The sequence below is a fragment of the Schistocerca gregaria genome, chromosome 5, assembly GCF_023897955.1.
Source record: "Schistocerca gregaria isolate iqSchGreg1 chromosome 5, iqSchGreg1.2, whole genome shotgun sequence".
NCBI lineage: Eukaryota > Metazoa > Arthropoda > Insecta > Orthoptera > Acrididae > Schistocerca > Schistocerca gregaria.
Genome location: NC_064924.1, coordinates 381,716,040 through 381,742,253, shown reverse-complemented (window position 1 = coordinate 381,742,253; position 26,214 = coordinate 381,716,040). Strand labels below are relative to the sequence as shown.

At 43.5% G+C, this 26,214-nt stretch overlaps 1 protein-coding gene across 2 annotated transcripts in view; it reads right to left on the bottom strand.

The window, feature by feature from the left end:
- Positions 1-26,214, bottom strand: part of LOC126272314 (COBW domain-containing protein 1-like) — a 489,194-nt gene that overhangs the window by 190,909 nt on the left and 272,071 nt on the right. For both annotated transcript variants that reach the window (XM_049975096.1, XM_049975097.1), the window contains exon 7: positions 122-208. In XM_049975096.1, coding sequence (XP_049831053.1) covers positions 122-208 — 87 coding nt within the window. The remainder of the gene's footprint in view (positions 1-121; positions 209-26,214) is intronic.

Below are 26,214 nucleotides of genomic sequence, written 5' to 3'. Positions count from 1 at the left end.
CGGCTATATTTTTGGAGATGAGGGGAAAATACCTAGCACAAAAACTGGGATAGATAAAAAAGAGCACACTGTATTTGGTTTCTACGACAGACGGAGGCATTATAATGTGTACTATACTCACGAGATCTCCGTACGCAAAGCGTCGATTTGCTCGCGTGTCGCGAGGTCCACCTTATTCACAATCACAAGGTCCGCCAATGCCACCTGCCTACAATAAAACAAAACAAATGAGTTATACTTTATTCTTCACAACTTAAAAATAGTATAGCGACTATAAAAATTAAACGACTGCTAAATACCAGAAGTCACTAACTTCTAAGATCAAAGAGAAACTTCGGCTACAGGTGGCTGAAGTGGGCAAGCTGTGACAGGAGCTACTTTGAGCGTAGCGTGGTAAGAAATGGAGAACAAGACGGTACGACAGTACCAAGCAAAGTAGCTAACAAAACCAGTTCTTTATTTTACGTTACAAGGAAGAATAATTGACTTTATATACAATAAGAATGTCTCAATTTTTTAATGCTCCTCGTGGCGTGCGAATTAAACATTAAAAGTGGATGCCGAACAAAGACTAACGATTACAGACTATGTGATGCCTACCAATCTTGATGTATGTGCCCCAAGGGTACACTCTGTAAGATTCCTAATGTGTAGCAATCAAAGGATTAAACAAATTGAACGCTAGCCAGCATACCCTCTTTGGTTTCATCTGTTGTTTCTACACTAACGAATTAATGTGTTCCATAAGAGAATATCGAGAGGAATCAGAAACGGTGGTCGTGGCGGAAACCACATGGAAACCTTCATTACAATTCAATTCCCGTATACGGAAGAAGGCTGTTAAAATCTTCATCTGGTTTTCGACTTACGAAATTTATTTAAATACTGCGCAGCCATGATGGGACGGTAGTTTAAGAGAAGCTCCCCATTCACTTGCGCCAATCGTCGATCCTCTGAAGGTCTTCCTGCTTTTCGCTACAAACCGTCCAGATATTAAGAGCTGCTACACAAATAACAGCAAGAAACGTTTTGGAGGAAAAAATCAGGAACGATAGTATTTCATCGCGGTTGTCACACGATGCATACAACCAGAAGAATCGACTTAAGATATACAAAATAAATTCTTTGTTGAATTGCTGGTGATAAGAAGCGACACAGACAAATGGTTCAAATGGCTCTGAGAACTATGCGACTTAACTTCTGACGTCATCAGTCGCCTAGAACTTAGAACTAATTAAACCTAACTAACCTAAGGCCATCACATACATCCGTGCCCGAGGCAGGATTCGAACCTGCGACCGTAGCGGTCGCTCGGTTCCAGACTGTAGCGCCTAGAACCGACACAGACAAAATTAGGAAAATTAGCAGAAATCAAGGAACAGGCAGGATATTCTTGAATATGTAAAGTTGACGATCATAATAAATTGTGACCTGTGTGAAGAGCCAATTTGCATAACATTCGAGTAACGGCCGGGTGATGTGAGTGTAGTCTGCTTTCTTCATCTTCCCAAAGTCAATGTAGACTGTTGTTCCCTATGCAAAGATCTCTGAGTTGGTTCTGTAAGTCGTTGCCCGAACGTTATGCTCCGACACATGCCCCTCTTCAACTCTTTTCAACTCGTCGCCGCAGGTACACGCAGTCTTCACCAACCCCAAGGTAGAATGTTCTATCGCCACCAAAACCAACTTTAAGTTTGCCATACCTACGGATGGTCCTTTCACTGCACCACAGGAGACGAACTGTGCAATGACGATGTGCGAAAGGACCAGAGAGCAGTACCATTGCTTCTAGTCCACCTTCCATCAAATTGTTCCTAATGATTCAAATACGTCTCACAATAGCACAGGCTTTCATACCAGACGCAGAATATACCAGAAAGAAGTATAGATGTCACGCAAATGGGGTGCTATGTCAAGTTATGTAGAGTCTGGGGCAGGACTGGCAGGAAGTCGAGTTTTAGCTTCCAATTAATTTAAAAGCTGGTGAAACCTTGAAAGTAGAACATATGTTGGCATAATATCATGATTTTATATTTTTTCATTGTGTCCATTCGACAGCGTCGCCAGAAAATCACTTAAGACGTGAAATAAACGCATATAACGGTGTAAGATGGTAAGATATTTACGATATGAATCTCCAATCCCAATTACTGATATGGCCACAGTGCTGCTCACGTGAATTGCAATGTGATGCCCTTTAACTGCCACGTGACTGGCCCAGGGAAGAGAATAATGCCTGTAAGTTGAGCAGTTAATTGTTCCCCTTTCGGTATTTGGCAAAGAACTATGGCAGATACCAGCGATGTCGCTTTGAAGGAGTGCTGCGTGATAAGTGTGTGGGTCAATGAACTGGAGCACAAAGAAAATATGACATAGGTGATGGGCAGGTTTATTGAACGGTTCGGTAGAAGGCACGAAGACGTCCGACTTGGATCTGGTGGGAGAAGAAATCTTTTCGCCTAGGAAGTGTTTTTCGATGTCCCCACCCTGGTCATCCCTGTGCTGTAATTAGAGGTTCAATGATGTTTTTACCCTACAAGTCCATCAAAACGTGTGCGTCAGAATCGGAATTAAAATGAGGACAAAGCAACTCCACCGTAAAAGAACTTAGGCCTGCAAACATTCCCATCAACGGCCATCACTGAGCTAATGGACTAGGACAAAGTGCCAGGAGGAAGCATGTAAGATGTTAGAGGCCTTCTCGGAAGTGCATTCTTTCCTCTGCTGAATGTGCTACTTATCAGAGTTTCATAAGAGCAAAGGAAGACCCAGAAACTTACCAAGACACTGAGAACGATCCTCCATAGGTCATACTTAGGACGGGGATGATTGAAGAAAACATTGGTGGTACGTACGTCTTTGAGGGTTTAGTGCCCCACATTACTTATCTGGAGATATTGAATGTTTGGCTTTTTCAGCAACTTGAGGCTTTGGGCATGAACGCCACGGCTGTTTACCAACGCCGGCCAGGGTGGCCGGGCGGTTCTAGGCGCTACAGTCTGGAACTGCGAGACAGCTACGGTCGCAGGTTCGAATCCTGCCTCGGTCATGGATGTGTGTGATGTCCTTAGGTTAGCTAGGGTTAAGTAGTTCTAAGTTCTACGGGACTGGTGGCCTGAGAAGTTAAGTTCCATAGTGCTCAGAGCCATTTTTTGTTTACCAGCATAATGGAGCTCCAGTCCATTTCCCACATGTCATTCACAACACTTGAATGATCTTTTTTGGATGGGGGACGACACTTGGGTCCCTAAATTCACCCGGCCCTTATCCTTCACTGCCTCGAAGTCTGGACCTCACCAGACAACTACCTGTGGTGGATATAAAAAATTATATGTGGTCGATGGACTGCAGGCGAGTGTACTTAAAGGCGAAGGATGTGACACTGCAGTTGCTACAGCGGGTGAGTTGAAGAGCATGGAGGCGTATCGGCCACTGCAGGTGGGTATTTTGAACAGATAACTTTTCATTCAAGTTAAAATGAAATAATTGCATTTGTAAAGAAACTTAATGGCCACCCTGTATTCTCATCATTGTAAAAATGCTTATTTATTTATTTGAATTGTTTGGACCCGTACAGGATCACGCAAAGCGAACTACGATCTGTAGTACCTAAAATTATTATTATTGTTACTATTATTATTATTTTCGATTATTCCCATTTAAGAGAGCGTTTGAATTTGAATTCCTTTATGATGTTTGTTTATGTTTCTTCTGAGCCCAAATTTTCTTCATGTGTTCACTGTGTTGATTCTTTCGCTCCGCTGTCCATTTGCATCCTGGTCTCTTCTGTGTTGTGATGTCAAATTTATGTTCTTTGATGGTGTTCCTGAATTCAGTTCTATTTTCTGCATCGTTTACTGTTATGTGTGCTTGTCTGAGGTCCTCTTCAACTTCTTTTATCCATTTTGTTTTTCCCCTGCCTGAGTTGATGACTTTAAGAATTCGCTTTGAAATTCTGTTTTCATCCATCCTGTGGATATGTCCGTAGAACCGCATTGTTCTTTTCCTTATTGTATCCGTAATCTTGTCTGTGTATCTTCTTCCAGATTCTTTGCTCTTGTATCGGGCCAAAAATTTTCCTGAGAATTTTCCTTTCTTGTTTCTCTATTTCTTTGATTTTAGTTTGCCCACCTATTTGTGTTGTTTCAGATGCATACAGTGACTCCGGAAGTACAACTGTGTTGTAGTGCCTCAATTTTGCTTTAATGGATATGGACTTTTTGTTATAATAGTTCTACGTGAGTTTATATGCTTTCTGTAGTTTTTTTATTCTTTTCTCATTGGCCTTTAGGTTGATCCCTGAGGGCTGGATGATTTCTCCCAGGTACTTGAAATGTGGTACTTGTACGATTTTCCCATGGGTTGTCACAATAGGCAATTTGTCTTGTAGCACTCTTTCTATGTACTGGGTTTTCTCATATGAGATTTGCAGGCCAGTTCTTTGTGCAATTTCGTGTAACTTCCCTATGGCGTTAGTGGCTTCTTTTCTATTATTTGTGAGGATTGCAAGGTCATCCGCAAAAGCTAAACACTTCACATTGAATCTATTATCTTTTCTAGTGCCAATTTGGATTCCTTTGACTTCTTTTTTCCTTGTCCTGATAATTTTTCCAAGAATGATATTAAAGAGTAATGGTGAAAGTCCGTCACCCTGTCCACTCCAGTGTGGATTTCAAATGGTTCCGAGATATGCCCCATAAATTTAACCTTGGAGACCGTGTCAGTTAATGTTTCCCGAATGATTGCTCTTGTCTTTCTGTCAATGCTGAATTCTTCCAGCGTCTTGCAGAGCGCTACTCTGCCTATTGAATCGTCGGCCTTTTTAAAATCTACAAAAGTGACCACTGTGTTTCGTGTGTTTCTCATCTGGAGAATCATTTTCAGATTCCATATTTGCTCTATGCATGATCGTCCCTTGCGAAAACCAGCCTGGTATTCTCCTATTTGTGGGTCATGAGAACTTTTGATAGGATTTTATGTGTGACCTGTACGAGTGAGATACCCCTGTAATTATTTGGTTCAGTTTTGTCCCCTTTTTTGTGGAGTGGATGGATGAGTGCGCATTTCTGTTCAGAAGGGATCTGTTCTGTTTCCCAAATGTTTAATATGATTTTGTGAATTTTTCCTGTTAATCCTTCATCATTTAGTTTCCATAGTTCTGCAATAATTCCATCTTCTCCTGGGGCTCTATTGTTTTTCAGTGTCTTGATAATTTCTACTATTTCGTTGATGGTTGGCGGTTTAGCGTCAGGATTTGGTGTAGACGTCCCGTAGTGAATATCCTCTGTAGGTCTTTCGCAGTTGAGAAGTTTGTTGAAATAGCCTGCGAGGATTTGGGAGTTATTCTTCGTGATAGTTTCTAGTGAACCATCCGGTTTCTTGAAGCAAAGATTGGGCGACTTCCAAGTATACAGTTTCTTGTTGGGTTGTTTGAATTGTGTAGACATAATTACGAGGCCGAAATTTTCGCAAAAGCTTATCAATCTTTCCCCATTCTTGTTAGTTCTCTTGTGAGCTGTATGGATTCCAGTGATTTTCCTGTATTTTTTCTCTTTGCCTAATTGTGCGTTAAAGTCGCCTAACAAGATTATTACATGGTGTTTGGCAATTTTGTTTGTCGTCTCTTCAAGGTCATTCCAGAAGTCATCCACTTTCTGGCGGTTCTTCTTGTTATAGTTATTTGTGGGTGCGTGTGCGCTGATCAAGGTATATGCTTTGTTGGCCGATTTGACGGAGAGCGTTGACACACGCTCTGAGGCAGATTGGACGTCAATGACAAAGTAGCTGATAGATTTGTGGACTGCAAATGCTGTGCCAAACTGTTTGAGTCCTTTCTCATTAGTTTTAACTGCTGGTTTTCCTTCGTAGATCCTGTAGTTGTCTGTATCAAAATGCTTTCGTCCGTAAATCGTGTTTCCTGGATTGCAAGGATTTTGATCTGGAATTTTTGCAGCACGTCTGTAAGTTGTTTGATCATGCCCAGTTTGAAATTATTATTATTATTATTATTATTATTATTATTGTATTAGTCTGGAAGATATAAAATTTGTTAATGTAGTGAAATTTCTATATTACAGAAATAGAAATGTATTTATGAGACCTGCTATGTCCAAAAATAACACGTCACTTAAGCTGATGGGCTCAAAAACATTTAAAAACAATCCTACTTGACTCTTTGAGTGCAACATTGGTTATAACTACAGCTCCAATAAAATAACTTTGTGACTGTCATATTTCACTGGCGGTGTGCGGCCAGCCACGCTTGACGAGACTCTGTACATAACGCATGAAAACACAGTACGACTGGGTGCCTGCTGACCCTATCACTCCACTCGTTGGAACGTCCATGACAAGGTATAGTCTTACAGTCCAGTGCCGCGGACAAGGAGGACTGCTACAATGCCTTCCTCGAAACACTCGCATCAGTACAGAGAGGCAGTGGACACCTCACGCCAACGCTGTAAGGATTTTCTCCGGACGCTAATCCAGGAGTATAATCTGCAGTACCATGTCTCTGAATTTCAGCTATTTTCACAAATGAGACAGTCGGTGCCAGTCTGACATGTATATGGTGTTTACTAGCACAGCATATTCCTCAGAAGAGCAGAGGATTCTTTCCCTCTATCAAATTTACTTGCGGGCTTATGGTTTACACTTGAGTACGTGGTTCTTCTGCTGTGCATATAAAGGTAATTTAATTCATCATTGCCATAACTGCCCTCTAACAATCAGTGCCGCCGCATCCATAATGGGTTCCGACATCATGTTGATATTTGACAATCGAGGAAAAACAACCGGAAGACGTGAACTATGCTAAGATTTAATATAAAACATCATTAGTTATTAAACACTTAAATCTACTTCTATGCATAATGCCGAGTCGACGATAAAGTAATTAAGTTACTCAGGTGTTAACAAGTCATCAGTTATCGCCAAGATTGCGATTTTCTTTAAAACGAAGCCCAGTGTGAGAAAGTTCCCGCTTTCGCAGTGATCCATCTGCAAGGTGAAATTGGCCGTAAAAAATCGCCAGAGCCAAGTAAACTTCAGAAAATGCTGAAAACGTACCGACCTCTATTGGTCACAAGAAGTTAACGCACTTCCGTAAGTCAATTGTTTTGCTCTAGGTAGCAGTCTCTAAACAAGACCCAGAGATATGACACTGCGCCCACACATTTTAGTTAGACTTCGAGGAGACAACACACGCTTTTTGGATCGACACCAGGTTGGATCCAGTACATACGGAACTACAGATTAAGCGTCATATTGGTGGAAGTATTTACTTGAGTGCTGACGTCAAGGAGGAATAGGAAGAAGGAGATAATTCGACTATCAATTACTCCGTTCCTGTAATTACAAGCGAGTGGCGATACCACACGCGTTAATTTAGCGACTGTATCAGGAATGGACGATCATAGCCGAGCCTCACGATTAATGATGTTGCAACACGGGTAACTGCCTCAAATGTTCTACTGCCGCTGAGCCGTGTGCCGCCACACACTCACTCACTCACTCACTCTCTCTCTCTCTCTCTCTCTCTCTCTCTCTCTCTCTCTCTCTCTTGCACCGACACGCTCGCAAACACGCACACATGCACGCTCACTCACACACACACACAAACACACACACACACACACACACACACACACACACACACACATCTTGGGACCAACGACTTTCAATTACTCTCACGTTTATGTGTATTTGCTACTTTTTCAGGGATGATGATATTCAGTCGTGGTTTATAAGTACGACTTTCCTCTGACTGGTGTTTACAAAGAACCTTTCCTTAACCATATTTTTAAATGCATCGCTAATTTCAAACGTGAGTGAGCGGAAAAAGCTGACATAAACTGAACATGAAGCAGTCCTGACAGGATGTTTACGTGCCGGTTCCTCTTTTTATTTGGAACTTGGCAAAGCAGTTAGTACACTGGATGATATCGCGCCTGAAACAATGTCGCAGTTTTACAAGTGCCCCAAGTAAACATTCAGTTTCTACAGTGATTTACGCTCCAGGCACATTTCGAATTTTAAATCATCTTCAGCGGATTTAATCTCTAATAATACAGTTTTACTGGAGATGCCTTTTGTATAGAAGGTGAAACCCGTCTATAGCGTAAATAAATACTGGACTGCAGTCAGAAAACGGTATTTCAGTTTACAGAAGCTTTCAATAGAAACAGGAATTTATTATTTGGAAAGCTGAATAATGTTCTCAGGAAAAGATTATTCAAGTGTTTCGTCTGGAGTGCGACACTTTATGGAGCTGAATTACGGACACTGATAAGAGAGGACGAAAGGTGGTTGGAGACATTTGAAATGTGGGTGTGGGGGAGGATGGAAAGAATTAGCTAGGCTCAGAATGAGGCTAGTGGAGATGTGCTGGGAAGTATGGGAGAGGAAAGAGGTCAATTCGAAGTCATGGTCTGGTCTCTTGTTGCAACGGAACGGTTTGATGGTAAATGCACGGGAAGGATTAGTGCGGTGGGGGGGGGGGGGGGGGGGGGGAAGAATGAACAATGTTATTCCCTTCAAAATAGTTCCCTCCGGCAACTATACACCGACGGAGTCGTTGCTGGCAATCTTGGTAGCAGCTCTGAAAAGCTTCAACTGCTAGGGCCTTTGATTCGGTCACAATCTTTTGAATGTTCTCCAGAGTCCCAACAGACGTCCTTTAAAGACTCTTTCTACTCCGGGAAAAGAAAACAAGTCTCAAGGATTCAGATCAGGTGAATAGGGGGGCTGTGGAACAACAGGGAATGCCTATTAAGGTAAAAAATTTCACAGTTCCATTTTCGCAAAATATAACAATAAAAAATTTTCACTGATGACGCTCTCAAAAATCACTTGATGGCTGTTCAAATGGTTCAAATGGCTCTGAGCACTATGGGACTTAACTTCTGAGGTCATCAGTCCCCTGTAACTTAGAACTACTTAAACGTAACTAACCTAAGTACACCACACACATCCATGCCCAAGGCAGGACTCGAACCTGCAGCCGTAGCGGTCACGCGGTTCCAGACTGACGCGCCTATAACCGCACTGCCACACCGGCCGGCTTGATGGCTGTACGGAGCTGAAACTCAGACTGAGGATCTTGAAGGGATGAACACACATTCCTACGCAACTACTTTATAACAATACAGCATTGGCATACAGCTCGAAGTGTTGTCAGTCTCATTACTTTTCTCGTACAATTCCTACAAGATGGTGGATGAAGTTAAAGGAACAGGAAGCCACGTGGAATTCAAGAGAGCACCAGAAGACAGGAGGACATGAGAAGCAGCCGTGCGAAAACCTCCTTCGGACAGAACACATAATAAATAACAATTCACAGAATAAATTGTTATACAGTACTGGCCATTAAAATTTCTACACCACGAAGATGACGTGCTACAGACGCGAAATTTAACCGACAGGATGAAGATGCGGTGATATGCAAATCATTAGGTTTTTAGAGCATTCACACAATGTTGGCGCCGGTGGTGACACCTACAACGTGCTGACATGAGGAAAGTCTCCAACCGATTTCTCATACACAAACAGCAGTTGACCGGCGTTCCCTGGTGAAACGTTGTTGTGATGCCTCGTGTAAGGAGGAGAAATGCGTACCATTACGTTTCCGACTTCGATAAAGGTCGGATTGTAGCCTATCGCGATTGCGGTTTATCGTATCGCGACATTTCTGCTCGCGTTGGTCGAGATCCAACGACTGTTAGCAGATTATGGAATCGGTGGGTTCAGGAGGGTAATACGGAACTCCGTACTGGATCCCAACGGCCTCGTATCACTAGCAGTCGGGATCCGCATGGCTGTAACGGATCGTGCAGCCACGTCTCGATCCATGAGTCAACAGATGGGGACGTTTGCAAGACAACAACCATCTGTACGAACAGTTCGACGACGTTTGCGGCAGCATGGACTATCAGCTCGGAGACCATGGCTGCGGTTACCCTTGACGCTGCATCACAGACAGGAGCACCTACGATGGTGTACTCAACGACGCACGTGGGTGCACGAATGAAAACGTCGGATGTATTCCGGTTCTGTTTACAGCATCATGATGGTCGGATCCGTATTTGGCGACATCGCAGTCAACGGATATTGGAAGCGAGTGTTCATCATCGCCAAGTTGGCGTATCACCCGGCGTGATGGCATGGGGTGCCATTGGTTACACGTCTAGGTCACCTCTTGTTCGCATTGACGGCACTTTCAACAGTGGACGTTACATTTCAGATGTGTTACGACCCGTGGCTCTACCCTTCATTCGATCCCTGCGAAACCCTACTTTTCAGCAGGATAATGCACGACCGCACGTTGCAGGTCCTGTAAGGGCCTTTCTGGATACAGAAAATGTTCGACTGCTGCCCTGGCCAGAACATTCTCCAGATCTCTCACCAATTGAAAACGGCTGGTCAATGGTGGTCGAGCAACTGGCTCGTCACAATACGCCAGTCACTACTCTTGATGAACTGTGGTATCGTATTGAAGTTGCATGGGCAGCTGCTTCTGTACACGCCATCCAAGGTCTGTTTGACTCAATGCCCAGGCGTATCAAGGCCGTTAATACGGCCAGAGGTGGCTGTTGTGGGTACTGATTTCTCAGGATCTTCAAATTACGTGAAAATGTAATCACATGTCAGTTCCAGTATAATATATTTGTCGAATGTATACCCGTTTATCATCTACATTTCTTCTTGCCGTAGCAATTTTAATGGCCAATAGTGTACATTTGCTGCGGAAAATGGCAAGCACTTAGAAACTTGCTCTATTAACCCAATATGAAATCCTTGGGAAGGCATTTTGTGAAGCAGCAGATACAAAATGGCTGATGATGATTCGGATCGAGTCCCATTACTCTTGGCTTGTCAGAGCTCTGTTTTACTGGCCACTGCACGACAAACCAGGAAACGACGTTCGAAAGTACCGTGCGGAGAACCTGATCGGTAGGACACGATACATCCGATCGTAAAGCTGTGGCGTGTATGCGGGAGTTGAGAGAGAGAGAGAGAGAGAGAGAGAGAGAGAGAGAGAGAGAGAGAGAGAGAGAGAGAGGGGGGGGGGGGGGGTAGGAGGAGAATGAGAGGAGAGGGAAATGGATGCTGGGAGAGACGCAACGGCTTGGCTGGCCCGGCGCTCTCCTCGTCTCCGCTGATTGCATTAGGGCGGGACTGAGCGCCGTAACGGGATTACGCGGCCCGCGCCGAGACGAAACGCGGTTACCATATCATTTGGCCGCGCCGCCGACTCGGTAAACGCATTTGCGGTGGCGCTGCGTGCGCTGCGCCCCGCCACGCCCCCCTCTGCGCGCCGACCAACCGGAGCGCAGCGCCGGCCGCCACCCCGGCCGCACAATATTATTATTCAAATGTATTCCTTGCTCCCAAAATAAAATGGAAAATGTCTGGCGAGGAGACGCTCCTGACTGCGGGAAAGAGGGCTTCCTTACAAGCGCTTCCTGTGGAAGATAAAAAAAAAAGAATCAATCTGCCAGAGTCGCGACGTGAGCGGAAGGAACTGCAACTCCGGGAAGCTTCATAATAATGTGACAGACAGCGTCAAATTTTGTCTCTCCCACTAGCGGCCCTCCAGGCGCTTTTTCCAGCCACATCGATAAAAGTAAATGTTAAATGGTAGGTACTGTACCACTTCTTCACTTATTATCAGACAATAAATCGACACTTAATTCCTTACTCGAATAGGAAGGTATTTAAAACCAGTGCTGACTTCTAACTCATGTTGTGATACCATTCTGTTTGAATTATCGCACTTTTTGTCAGTCTAACATCCATTGCACCTACTCAGTCCTGTTCCTAATACACTGCTTTAATGGAAACTCCTTTGTAAGTTATAACCTAAAATTATTACGCAATAGAAGTGGGTTTATTTATTTATCTTATGATAAAAAAGGACATATACACGATATTTGTGACTAAATGTGCACAACCAGAAGATCGTGTAATCTCAAATCTCCAGATCTAGTTTCTATATCCATTCAATCACTTCATTACCAGTGCGTGGTGAATGCTCATTACTGTTCGTTTGTGCACTCAAAGAGAACAGTCAGCAACGTTAAGCCTTAACGTGTACTGACTGTAAAGAGACACAGCAGTCGCAATTCGAAGTACTAGCCCATCCTATTCTTTGCGCTAAATATCCTCAATTTAATTCGAAACCTCTCCGCAGTGTCTCATGAAGTGAGGGCACATATGAAACTGTTGACAGTGATTCCTCCGTTGGATGGAGGCATTAAGCTCGGCGGCCCTCTTGGTGCTCTTCGAGAGGTGTAGGCTATACAGGGTGAAGAAAGATGGTGTCAAAAAATTTTAACCCTGTATAGATGATGCCAGCAGGAACCAAAATTACTAATGTTGTGTAGATCGACAATGCACATTTCTAAACTACGGAAACTTGGCGCCACGCGCTCGATTGGCCGCGGGATTGCCCTGTTGCCGGATGTCTCTGGACACCACATGACCGCGAATGCTTTGCCTGCCGGAGATCGCGATGTATCCATGGTGGGCCGCACGCTCGGTGGTATCGCTCCAGCCTTCCACTCTGGGGGCGAATCCACCGGGGTTCCGACACATCCATTGCAGTTTCATGATAAGGCGTACAGGGAAAAAGACCGTCAATAGCTGTTAGTTCGCGCACAGAAAGTCTTTAACGAATAGTGTCGGCCCTGAAAAGGGCCTTTTTTTTTGTAGCTAGATCATCGTTTACTTAAAGCAGGTGCTTGAACTTCGTTGCTAGGTGGTTCGCGTCCGGGTGGGTGAACTAGAACCTTGAGGAATCCCCGCAGTAAAAAGTCCGGTGGCGTGAGGTCTGGTGATAGCAGAGACCATGCCCTACGAGCACCTCTGCCAATTACCCGGCCGTCGAGCAGTTCATTTAAATATCTGGGCACAGCACGAATATTATGTGCGGGTGCCCCACCATGCTGCAACCTCATACGTAGCCGTATGTCCAGGTGAACATCTTCCAGCAGACCGGTAGAGTTTTTTTTGCAAAAGTGAAGGTAATTTGCCCCAGTATGTTTGGAGGTAGACGGACCGGTCCAATCAGATAGTCAACCACAATGCCTTTCCAAATGCTGAGCGAAAATCGTTCCTGGAGTCAATGGACGTATGTGAGATGAGGATTTCCCCTTGCCCAGTAATGAACGTTTCGAGTGTTGTAAAGGCCGTCCAGAGGGAAACCACCGGCAAAACCCTATCCTGTGTTCACAGTCCGCCGCAAGGTTTAGGTCTTGGATAGGGTGGAAACGAAATGGATGCTGGCCGTCATCCCTCAAAACCTCCCACACTATCCGAGAGTGACCCCCACGTCGTGTCCAACCGCTCGAGTACTTTTCGTAGGTGCTTCCTCGCAGCGCTCGGAACAGTCTCTTCAAATGCAGCATCCCGTCGTGTTCGAGGTCTTCCAGCATCACCATGATATCCCGCTAACGAGCCTGTTTCGCCAAATCGCCGGTCAATTTCTGTAAACATTTGCGGGTGTGGGTGGCGTCTTGCTGGGTACCGTTCCTCATCCAACCGTCTAGCTTCATGCGCATTACCGTTGGCTAGTCAATAATCAATGACCAATCTCGTTGTTCTTGAAACGAATACTGTGCCGCCACGCTTACTGTATGACTAAATCGCAGGTGACGTGTGTGCACCGAAGCGAAGCTTACGCGTGAATGCCTCTGACATGAGGTGGAGACAAACAGCAAGACCTATTCGACAGCTGTATCACGAGGGTGCAGTGACGGGGCGAAGGCCGTTTGCATGTGTGAACCGACATCCATAGCGCTTTCCGTCAACCTACGAACGTCAACAGGGCAATCCCACGGCCTACCGGAGGGCGTGGCGCCAAGTTTCCGTAGTTTAAAAATATGCATTGTCGACCTACGCAACATTAGTAATTTTGGTTCCTACTGGTATTAGCTATCCAGGCTTAAAAATTTCGTGACATAATTCTTCTCCACCCTGTAGATCGTCAGCGCGTTTCACACTCTCCCTTCTCTCTTCGTCTCCTACACGAACATGACGCTTCACCACACACACACACACACACACACACACACACACACACACACACACACACACCACACTACATCACATCGCATCACTGTCACCAACACTTAACAGATACATTTGTGTACACAGCTCTCCGCGAAGAAAAGGTGCCTACGGGCGCAAAGGATAGGGAAAACCTTTCCAATTAGTAGGTTCAGCCTGCCCTTCGTGGCCATACAACTTAACTTCACTTCACTTGGGCATTAGATAAGCATATATGCCTTGTCCGGTTCGAATCAGGTTCAAGATTTTCCACTGACGTCTGGGGAGATCAAATCTTTGTATACGCAACTGGATGTCTGTTAACTACTGATGACTGCTCCCGCTGGATTTTTCCATGAATGGTTTACACTGAAAGAAGGCCCAACATGGTTTCTTGCAGTGCGTCTCGATGGTTCCTTAATTTCAAGCGTTGTGTTCCGCTTGTGCACTATCTCGATGAATGGGTAACTGAGGATTTTTGTTCACCTTAGTGCTGGAGGTAGAGTACTGCTGAGAACAGGAAGTCATTGGGTGTCTGTATTCCGAATACATGTCGTAATTATTCGCACATTCCGATTGAGTTGTACGTCTATCTTTTCAGTTATGTGTACTGTACACGATGCAACATAATTCCCTTTACAGAATTCAAGGACAGGTTGTTTAAATCAAAACAATAAAAATATTTCTAGTAAGCATGGTCTCTAAAATGCATACCTGACGACCCATCAGTATTTATTCATCTTTACATGTCTTACGAGGAAGTATTCTGCACAAAAAAAGTCGTACAGTTACCATGGGTTCTAAAACGCATACTTTAAAAGCTGTGAGCACTTGTTCATCTTCGCTACTGTGAAAGGCATCTCTTGTACTGAACAAGTGCACATACCTGTTAAAGTATACATTTTAGAGCGTATGTACTAGATACTTTTTTGTTATTTTTGTCTGTACTACCAGTTCTAAGAATTTGTAGGTGGAGTTCTGGTTCAGACTGTATACAGGGTGTAAATGGTATAAGGCGCCAAAATTATACAGATGGCACATCTCGCAATGCTTGACAAAAATGTCTAGTAACATGTTTGCGTATTTCCTACGGTTGTCCCAGAAAAAAACAGTTCGTCTCAGGATGATGGTTTTGGAAAAGTAGATACTTGGCCGTGCACGTACGTAAACAATCGGTTCCTGTTATTGCCCGCTGCACGTATTGACATCACGAGCGTAAATCGTAAACACATAGGCAACTGCGGACTGAGTGGTTGCGTCATTGTAATACATCGAGCGACGACAGTAGGCGAGTAACCTGTGCAGATGTTACTGCAACTCTGTTAACTGTTAGGATGGAAAGGAGATTTACTATAGCTGAACTATGCGATATGCATTTAACTTATGGCGAGGCAAAAGGTGTTGCGAGGGCAGCTGTACGAATTTATCGAGGACGCTTCCCACAACGACTACTTCCTGCACGAAAGACATTTGCTGCTGTGCACCAAAGGTTTGTGTCATTGTAATGCGCTACTTGTATGCGATTATTATGCATTTACATCTTAATAAAGTACAGTAGTTATCTGCTCCTTTGTAACTTTTCGTCCGTATGCGAAACGTATCTTCTGTTCTGATATGCTTTCCGCTTTTGTTACGTCATGAGAGAATACAACTGACGAGTACGTATTTAATTTCCTTAGATTGAGAGATACTGGCTCTTTCCTGCCCCGCGCAGAAGGCAGAGGCCCACAACGCGCCGATCGTACATTGGAAGCTGAGGAAAGATTTATGGACCGCATCCAGGAGGATCCTTCTCAGAGTACTAGAAGCATCGCCCGTCACATGGTTATATCGCACACTCTTGCTCATCGCACTTTGCAAGAGGAGCGTCTGCGGCCTTACCACATTCAACGCGTACAAGCATTGGAAGAACATTATTTCCCTCCACGACGTGAATTCTCAGAGTGGTTTTTGTTACACAGTGAGCAGCATGATTTTGTCAACAAAATACTCGTCACAGATGAAGCGTGTTTCACTCGCGACGGAATAACTAATTTCCTTAACATGCACACGTGGAGTGCACACAATCCTCGCAACACATTTTCAGCGAAGATTTTCCGTAAATGTGTGGCGGGTATGCTCGATAATTACATTATTGGACCCTATGTTTTATCTGCAAGTTTGACTGGTAACTATTACCGAACATTTCTAGAGGAAAAATTGTTACCAACGTTGTTAGAAGACATTCCGTTAGTCATACGTCATAATATGTGGTTCCTCCACGATGGTGCTCCACCCCACATTGGTCACAGAGTACGCAGATTTTTTGATAGGCGATTTTCAGGACGATGGATCGGGCGTTCGGGTCTACGTCGATGGCCAGCACGCAGCTCTGATTTAAATCCACTAGATTTTTACCTTTGGGGCCATATGAAGGAACTTGTTTATGCTGAGACAGTAAATAATGTGGACGAATTGACGCAGAAGATTTTACATGCTGCCAATACCATAAAGGCCAATGTGCATGTGTGTGAACGAGTGCGACGAAACTGGGTTCGCCGTAATGAACCATGTGCAGAAGCGAATGGTGGTCATTTCGAACATTTATTGTAGTATTGGTGTAAGAAGAAACGACGTAATGTGTTTTCTTTTCGTTATGATGTTGTTGTACAGAAGGAAAATAATGTGAATTTAGCAATCGTTATGGCATTTCCGTAAAAAGGTGAAACAGTTGATTACAATTAATGCACAAGTATCTACATGGTGACTGATTGAATTTGTACTAATGGAAATACATTGTGTTTGATATTAGCTTTTCATTACTACTACGACCTTCTTTAACGACTTGTTGACAAACAGACTGGTTGTATTCAATTCACATAAAACGAATTACACATTTTTTACAACCCAAAAACCGTATACATTCCTTTTTTCGGTACAATCTGATTATCACACCACGTCGTTGTACACGTCTAATGATTTCAATCCTCTGGTCGGCTCGTTGCCTTTCTCTGGTCGCCCCGTCATTGTAGGCAATAAACTCGGTACGCCGTGTACTGTCGGTTGACTACGTAAACAGAAATGCGTATACTATCTATCCTACGAACATTAGGTTTTAATAATACAAAAATAAAGTACATGATACAAGAAAATGTCATTAGACTTTTTTGTCACGCACACCGAGATGTACCATCTGTATAATTTTGGTGCCTTATACCGTTTACACCCTGTATATTGTTAACAGTAATGGTCCTATAAATCCTCTTTTACACGATCGACTTTCTTGTCTCAACTGAGTATTCGAGACAATTGCGTCTACTGCAGCCACTTGGCGCTCTATTCCCGTACGCAAGATAATTTGCCTCGGTAAGTCGAGGAGGTAGACGAACCGGTCCAATCAAATGGTCACCCACAATCTGTCTGTTTTGAGTAGTCATTTTCGTTTACAAAATGGTTCAAATGGCTCTAAGCACTATGGTACTTAACATCTGAGGTCCTCAGTACCGTAGACTTAGACCTACTTAAACTTAACTAACCTAAGGACATCACACACATCCACGTTCGAGGCAGGATTCGAACCTGCGACCGGAGCAGCAGCGCGGTTCCGGACTGAAGCGCCTAGAAGCGCTCAGCCATTTTCGTTTACACTCCAGCGTCAAAATTGCCGGTGTTGTGAGAGCTGTCTGCTGTGCAATTTTACCAAAAATCGAAATATTGTGACAAGATGTAGTAACGAGCAATGGCAATAAAGTTTACTAATAACAAAATCAGAAACAGTAGTGGATGTTCTTGTTAACGGTCGCGTAATAAACTTTCTACGCTCCTGAGAACTGAAAGAATAGGAAAAGTGGCATCCAAACATTTCGTAACATATGTTTGTATTTGCACGAGAAAGTACGATTATGTGTAGTTGCAAACACATCTGACAACGCAGTAAATACTGCAATTTAGCTCTATCTTGTTCTCTTGCTATGTATAAGAGGAGGGAGCTCGAGCAGAATACGTTGTAAATGACGACGTCTGCAGACGACGCCAGAAACCCGTTTCTTTGCGAACGCGCAGCGTGCAGCACACTCGGAAATGTAGAACTCTACACTCGCCGCAATCTGTTGATCATTGACGTCATAGAATTCGCGTCGTGGTTGGCTGCTGATTTACACGCTGGTGCGATAGGCCCCCGTACTTCGAGTACCCGATTTTGACCAGATAGTCGCTCATGTAAGACGGGCTTTATATTTATTTGGTGTAAGCCTGAAGCTACTTTTTGAATTTAAGTTTTCCTATTTCAATTTAACCAACCTCAAAACCAACGTAATAACTCGAAATATGATGTTGTGGATTATCATTCTCTTACGCCGGTCGCTTCAGTTCTCAAGCGCACTGTTCACTCAGTCGCTCTCTCAGTCTTGCAATGAGAGATGGACCTGACCCAGAAAACACAGGGACGATACCGCGAAGATTCCCGAGGTCTATGAGCGCGCCAGAATATTCGCAATCGAGTAACAAAGATCACAATTAAACACCATTCTTCACCTTTCCTCACACAACATGCGATTGTTTCTGAAGCAAAACTCACAGTGACACAATGATTCAGAACACACCTTTCCGTTAATGAACAGGTCAAACCCCCCTAAAGCCTGCCAAAATTCCTGGAGTCTTCCAGAATTTTATGAAATGGCCCTGGCTTTCCCAGCAAATTCAGTTTCCCTATGAATTCCTCATTTCCAGCTTTTCTAGACAAGATGCTGTTCTATCTGCTCAGAAGGGCAAGCAATTGGGAAAATTTCAACGAAGGTCTTCCCTCGTTACATGGAGAGTTGAAAATCCGAAGTGAAAAGAGCAATATTATTAAAATCGCTTACACATTTTACTTAATACTTTATTCATCGTAAGTTCAGTCATAAGGTAAATAAACGACCGCACAGAGACAGGTCATCGGGCGCCGTGCACCTATATCGGATGTTGTGCCTTTACTGGAAATACGTCCTATTTTTGTATCGGTCATTTTTCGAGCGTATGACACACTGAGCACGATAAGGTATTGAAAGACTTCACTGTTTTTGTCAATCACGGTATGAAATGTTTAATCTACGCAGTTCTTGTTTCAGATATCATTGGACAATCAGTTTCTTCGTCACTACATTCGTTCTGATGTTGTACTGTCGCTCGTATGCGCAGTGAAAACGTATGAAATTGTTTTGTTCTGAAATGAAACATAGGATTCAAGAATAGTCAAAAAGCAGCGAGAAGGAAATTGTGGTTCGTGTTCACTGAGTTTTACCGTACATGATTCAGTTGTTGTTACAAATTGTACTACATGGAATTTAAAGTTATGCTCTCTGCTAGCTCCACTTTTTGTGAATCACATACACACGGAATTTGACGTTATGTTTTTCGGTTGTTACTATACATTAATGCTATAGCCACGCCTTGCGCGAAATCCAGCGACGTAGTGCAGCTGCAGGTTAAATGCATCAGACGTAGAGTTGCGTACAGTACATAAATGACACAGTAAATGTACGATTGCCGGTAGCACTGGAAGGGAAAGAAACATAAATTAATGTCTGAGACAGGAACAGTTTCTTGTTTGTCTTGCACAGAATTAGAATCGCCCATCATTAAGTGTTCAATGCGTATTTTAAATTCTTACAAAATATAAATTGCGTTTTGTAAGTAAAAAACTCTTCCAATCCATATGTGGCATACAGCAAACCAGTGCTTAACAGTATTGGTTAAAAACAGTCTTGGTTCCAATTTTCTTTTCCTTCAACAACGCGTTTCGCCTTATTTACGGCGAAACGCGTCGTTGAAAAATAAAAAAAATTAAATTGCAACCAAGACTGTTTTTAACCAATACTAGTAAAAAACATTAGCTGCTCGCGTAACTTCAGCGATTTTATGTAACCAAGTTCTGATGCAAGAAAATATTATTTGTAGAAACACAAAAACTGTATGTAGTTATTGTTATTTTGTAATCAATAGAACGTTCTTCATCATGATCAAAGGTAAGATTTTCCTGCTATTATCGATAAATGCGAAAGTTATTTATGAATAACAGAAGTATGTTTTATATAAGCTCAACGAAGTACTGAACCGATGTTTGACACGATTTTGTTATGCATTTTTTTAAAGTTTTACCTTTCTTTGGGGAAATTACGTTTTCTAGCGTTGTGTATTTTTTATTATTTTTACTACAGCTTCTCTCTGTTTCACGTTACTAATCAACAATTTTCGAATAAACCCTGAATTAAACATTGACAGTATCAATTTTGCCATAAATACTCTTTATGTTTAAGTACAGACTAACTATGTAAAACGAAAATGTTCTGTAGGTTATGTAGCCCTTTATATACCCACATTCAGTTTCTAGACGGTTCACCAGTTCCGGTTTCTAGAGGAATCTTGTGACACACTGATCGCATTTGCAAACAAAACGATCGAAACAAGTTAACGCCCGATACGTATGCAAAACACCTAACACACAGGTAATGCGTCATGACTATAGCTGAACAAAGCTGGTAGGGAACGTACCATAGCCTACACTTACTTAACGATAGCCTTCGGTAGTTTTACAGCTCCACTCAGACGGCGAGGCGGTGTGCGAGCTTCGTAGCAACAAAGAAGTCTTCCAGAATGCGAAGAGGATTCCAGAGACCATGAGGAAAAGGAGGTTGACATTTCTTGGACATTCGTATAGAATGAATAAAAGTAGACTATCCAAACAAATATTTTATTGCTTCAGGAACAAGAAGACCAATACAATGTGGATTAAAGAAGTGCGGAAAGATGTGGAGAGAATCAAGAGCCCGGAAGCCGTCGTATTAGAACGGGACATATTTCGAAACAGAATACAAAGCCTGGAAGGGTTTCAGGTCGAAATAACTACAAAGGTCGGAAGGATGTGGACGGACGAACAAAAGCAACAGAATATCGACTGTATAAATGCAGTCTCGCAGCGATAACATTGAATAAAATGTTCTCGGGTTTCCAACCGCGTGAATTGCTTAAAACTACACGAGCTTTTGGCCAAGCACTCCTTGGCCATTGTCAAGTGTTATGACTGCCAGTGGACTGTTGGTGCGCCCTTATATACGCTAGCTGCATGCTGTGACGTCACTGGTGCCAGTGACATTGCCATATATGGGCATGTTTTGTGTCGGCGTTCGACGTGCCCTCTTCAACCGCGCGATCGCTGGATCACACTTGCTTTGCTGCCATTCTGTGGCTCTGTGTCGGGCAAGATAAGCCGCCTGTTGAAAAGACACAAGATCATATCAATCTTCAGGCCTCCAACGGAAATTCGTCAGTTACTGAGACCAGTTAAAGACGCCGTAGGTCTCAGAACACCTGGAGTCTACGAAATACGTTGTGAGTGTGGCCAGAAGTACATAGGACAAGCAGTGCGCACTGTGGAACAACGCAGGAAATAACATGTGGCTCTGAGCACTATGGGACTCAACTGCTGTGGTCATCAGTCCCCTGGAACTTAGAACTACTTAAACCTAACTAACCTAAGGACATCACACACATCCATGCCCGAGGCAGGATTCGAACCTGCGACCGTAGCAGTCGCGCGGCTCCGGACTGAGCGCCTAGAACCGCTCGGCCACTCCGGCCGGCAGGAAATAACATGAGAGGTACTATCGACTACGATATCCAGAGAAATCTGCGTTAGAAAACGATTGAAATAAAAATTACCGCAAACATCCTGAATAGAGACGGTGGTTTGCAGCTCAGCGCTGCGTGGGGTTCAGCGATCGCGCGGTTGAAGGGGGCACGTCGAATGCCGACTCAAAACATGCACATATATGGCAATGTCGTGGGCACCAGTGACGTCACAGCCTGCAGCTAGCGTATATAAGGGCGCACCAACAGCCCACTTGCACTCATAACACTTGAAAATGGCCAAGGAGTGCTTGGCCGAAAGCTCGTGTAGTTGTAAGCAATTGACGCGTTTGGAAACCCGAGAACATGTTATTCAGAATAGCGACTGTACGGAGAAGTATTAGAAACAGAGGAATTTCCAGACACAGAGGACAAAACGAAGTTGTAGCGTGATCCTAAGTGTTAAATTCGCCAACACGATAATAATAATAACAATAATACGTCGTCTGCCATAGTCTGTTTCACTGTCGCGATGTGTGCTTTCCATCTTTTGCTACGTCTTGGCCCCACACAGAGCCTCCCTCTCGGCGACCGCTGCGCTGTGAGCAGACCACTCGTACACCGGGGCGGGGCTACGAGAGCAGAGCGGAGCCGCGCGCATGCTAGTGCTCGGCCGTCGAAAAGTCGCGCTCGGCAGGCGAAACAATAGCATTAGCCGTGGCGCGGGGCGGCCGCTAGACTCACGCCATCTGCCGGCCATTGTGCGCGCCGGGAGGTATTTGCGGATAAATAGTGTGGAGCGCGGCCCAGCCGCACGAGTGGGATCGCGCCGGCGCACAATAAGGCGGACAATGCGCAATCCGCGTGCCCGCTTCATCTGCGGCCCGCCACTTGTCGCCGCAGGCAAATCAAACGGCGAAACCGGCGCCGGCGCCGGCGCGTCGCCACAGACGCTGCATTCACTCCGACCGGAGCACCGCACCGAGAGTCGGTCCTCCTTTCCAAATCGGACGCTTCACAATGTCGCTAACGAGTAATTACACGTTCACTTCGAGTTCTCATTAACGGCCGTATGAGGACATCAAAAGAATACATCAACATTTAGAGAAAGTACAGACTCCACTGTTCATCTTAGGCGAAACACAGCAGCAAAAATTAGAATGCTGTTCTCGAATCAAGTATTATGTTACGATAAACAGGGCGGCCACTCAAAGTTGGGGCGAAAAAAATCCCTGGGAAGTCCAGCTGTGAGAGGCACCAGTATACCACAATGACGACTTTGCTCTCAGGTGAGCTATACATCAGCCATAAACAGTAGTTTAACCGCAGTTTTGTTAAAATTCATAATTTATATGGAATCATTCATTTCCGTGTCGGGTCAACATTTCCAAAAAACAGTAGCTACGATAGCTTTGTAATTTCCTTGGTAAATATCTTGTATTTTGCACGAGTTGTCCAAGAGGGGGCAGACAAGTAGGTGTCTACTCTTGTTGGAGGGTTTCCCCATTTCTTCAGGTTGGTCTTGCATCGGGGGACGCTCACTCTAAACGGGTGAGGCACCTCCATACAGGTCAGGGTACTGTAGGTTTGCGCCAGGAGCTAGTTCTTCTTTTAGTGATACGTCTACGGGCAGTGAGCTCTTTCATGTTTCAACACGAATTGCCTTTGGTGCTCCCTCCAGTAGCGCAGACCTAGCAAGGTACCTCTTGCGGGATTTAAGGCGGGATCTTGTTGGCTGATCCCACATAATACCCACAGAATTAACACCCCTTGAAACAGTAAGTAAATTCAGATTTTATGAAATTCCCGAAATTCACTTAGATTTTCCTGATTTTTCCAGTTAATATGTAATTACCTGAGAATTCTAGTTTTTCCAGAAGAATCGCTACCCTCGATAAGAATTAACTCTATCCGATGCCGTAAGGATTATGCCGTTAATCCATCATTGCGATTTGTAACGCTAGCAACGTCCGAAGTTTTAGCATACCCTGTGCAACACTTGTCATGTAAATTACACGACATACAGGTTTTGTGTATATATTGGTTACTACGGCATATTGTGTGGACCATGCAATAGTTTTGCATAAGTTGTAACATCAGGCAATTAGGGAAAAAGCCCAACAACGGTTCACTTCATGCCTGAAAAATACGAGGAAAATGATTGTCTTCCCATATCAACAAACAAGGAAGAGATTTGAATCTGGCCGGGGCATGCACAGCAGGGAGTGTCACAGGGGACTGTTCTGCGTCCGTTCCTTGACCGTAATCAATGATCTCCCATTAAATTTATCAAATGACTCAAAATTTTTTTCTATTTGCAGATGACAATAGCGATATTCTGAAAGACGTGGAACGTAATACAAATAATGTAGTTAACGGGTTGGCAGTAATGTCAGCATTTACATCTACATCTACATGACTACTCTGCAATTCACATTTAAGTGCTTGGCAGAGGGTTCATCGTACCACAATCATACTATCTCCCTACTATTCCACTCCAAAACAGCGTGTGGGAAAAACGAACACCTAAACCTTTCTGTTCGAGCTCTGATTTCTCTTATTTTATTTTGATGATCATTCCTACCTATGTAGGTGACTGAAATTTCGTAAAAAGATCTCGCCGCGACGAAAAACGTCTTTCCTGTAATGACTTCCATCACCATTCGTGTATCATATCTGCCACACTCTCTCCCCTATTACGTGATAGTACAAAACGAGCTGCCCTTTTTTGCACCCTTTCGATGTCCTCCGTCAATCCCACCTGGTAAGGATCCCACACCGCGCAGCAATATTCTAACAGAGGACGAACGAGTGTAGTGTAAGCTGACTCTTTAGTGGACTTGTTACATCTTCTAAGTGTCCTGCCAATGAAACGCAACCTTTGGCTCGCCTTCCCCACAATATTATCTGTGTGGTCTTTCCAACCGAAGTTGCTCGTAATTTTTACACCCAGGTACTTAGTTGAATTGACAGCCTTGAGAGTTATAATATTTATCGAGTAATCGAATTCCAACGGATTTCTTTTGGAAGACATGTGGATCACCTCACACTTTTCGTTATTTAGCGTCAACTGCCACCTGCCACGCCATACAGCAATCTTTTCTAAATCGCTTTGCAGCTGATACTGGTCTTCGGATGACCTTACTAGACGGTAAATTACAGCATCATCTGCGAACAACCTAAGAGAACTGCTCAGATTGTCACCCAGGTCACTTATATAGATCAGGAACAGCAGAGGTCCCAGGACGCTTCCCTGGGGAACACCTGGTATCACTTCAGTTTTACTCGATGATTTGCCATCTATTAATAGGAACTGCGACCTTTCTGACAGGAAATCACGAATCCAGTCGCACAACTGAGACGTTACCCCATAGGCCCGCAGCTTGATTAGAAGTCGCTTGTGAGGAACGGTGTGAAAAGCTTTCCGGAAATCTAGAAATACGGAATCAACTTGAGATCCCCTGTCGATAGCGGCCATTACTTCGTGCGTTGCACAAGAGAGATGTTTTCTGAAGCCATGCTGATTACGTATCAATAGATCGTTCCCTTCGAGGTGATTCATAATGTTTGAATACAGTACATGCTCCAAAACCCTACTGCAAACCGACGTCAGTGCTATAGGTCTGTAGTTAGATGGATTACTCTTACTGCCCTTCTTAAACACTGGTGCGACCTGCGCAATTTTCCAATCTGTAGGTACAGATCTATCGGTGAGCGAGCGGTTGTATATGAGTGGTAAGTAGGGACCATATGGCTTTCAGGGAATAGATTACCACTTACCCGTACAAAAAAAAAACTAATGGATTCATTTTATGACACAGGACTATTGCAAAAGTGAATTTTTTCTGTCCCAAGCTGAGGTAGTCAGTCAGTGAAGTCGACTACTTTCAATTCTTAAAACTGAGGGTAGGTGGAAGGCGTTCTTGGAAGTTTCACATTCACTGTCTTGTACAGAAGCCGAATGCTTCTACCTTCACTATACGAATAATCTGCACCATTAATAATTGTTCCTTCGTGGTGGACCACGGTCAAGCCGAACTTTCTGAAAGAAATTTCCGCCATTTCACTGTAAATTGCTATTCATTTATTTCACACAATCATGATTTTAGCTTTACAGCCATTCTCAAGTGGAAGATAAAATGTAGTAAAACGTCCTACATCCCTAAATGACTTTCTAGGGGATTAACTGTGAACGCAGCGAGAACATAACATGTTAAATATTTTTCATTACCGCATACATTCACAACGAATGTCTGAGACAATAAAGATAAGTATTGTCAGAACTCATGAAGAATTACTAGCCCATAAATTTATAAAAGAAAAAAAATCAGTAAAATAAAGAGCTTGAACTTTGAAAACCCAGAATAAAGCAAATATTATTATTATTATTATTATTATTATTATTATTATTATTATTATTAACAACAGCAATAATAATACTACTAATAATAATGTGCTGAAGTCTTGTACTTCACTGCGATTCACAGCATTTACTGATAGTTTTCTGGAGTATTCTGAGTGGAGACATAATTAAATGAAATATTTAAGACACATCTGTTAATCAGCAACTATTACATTTAACCT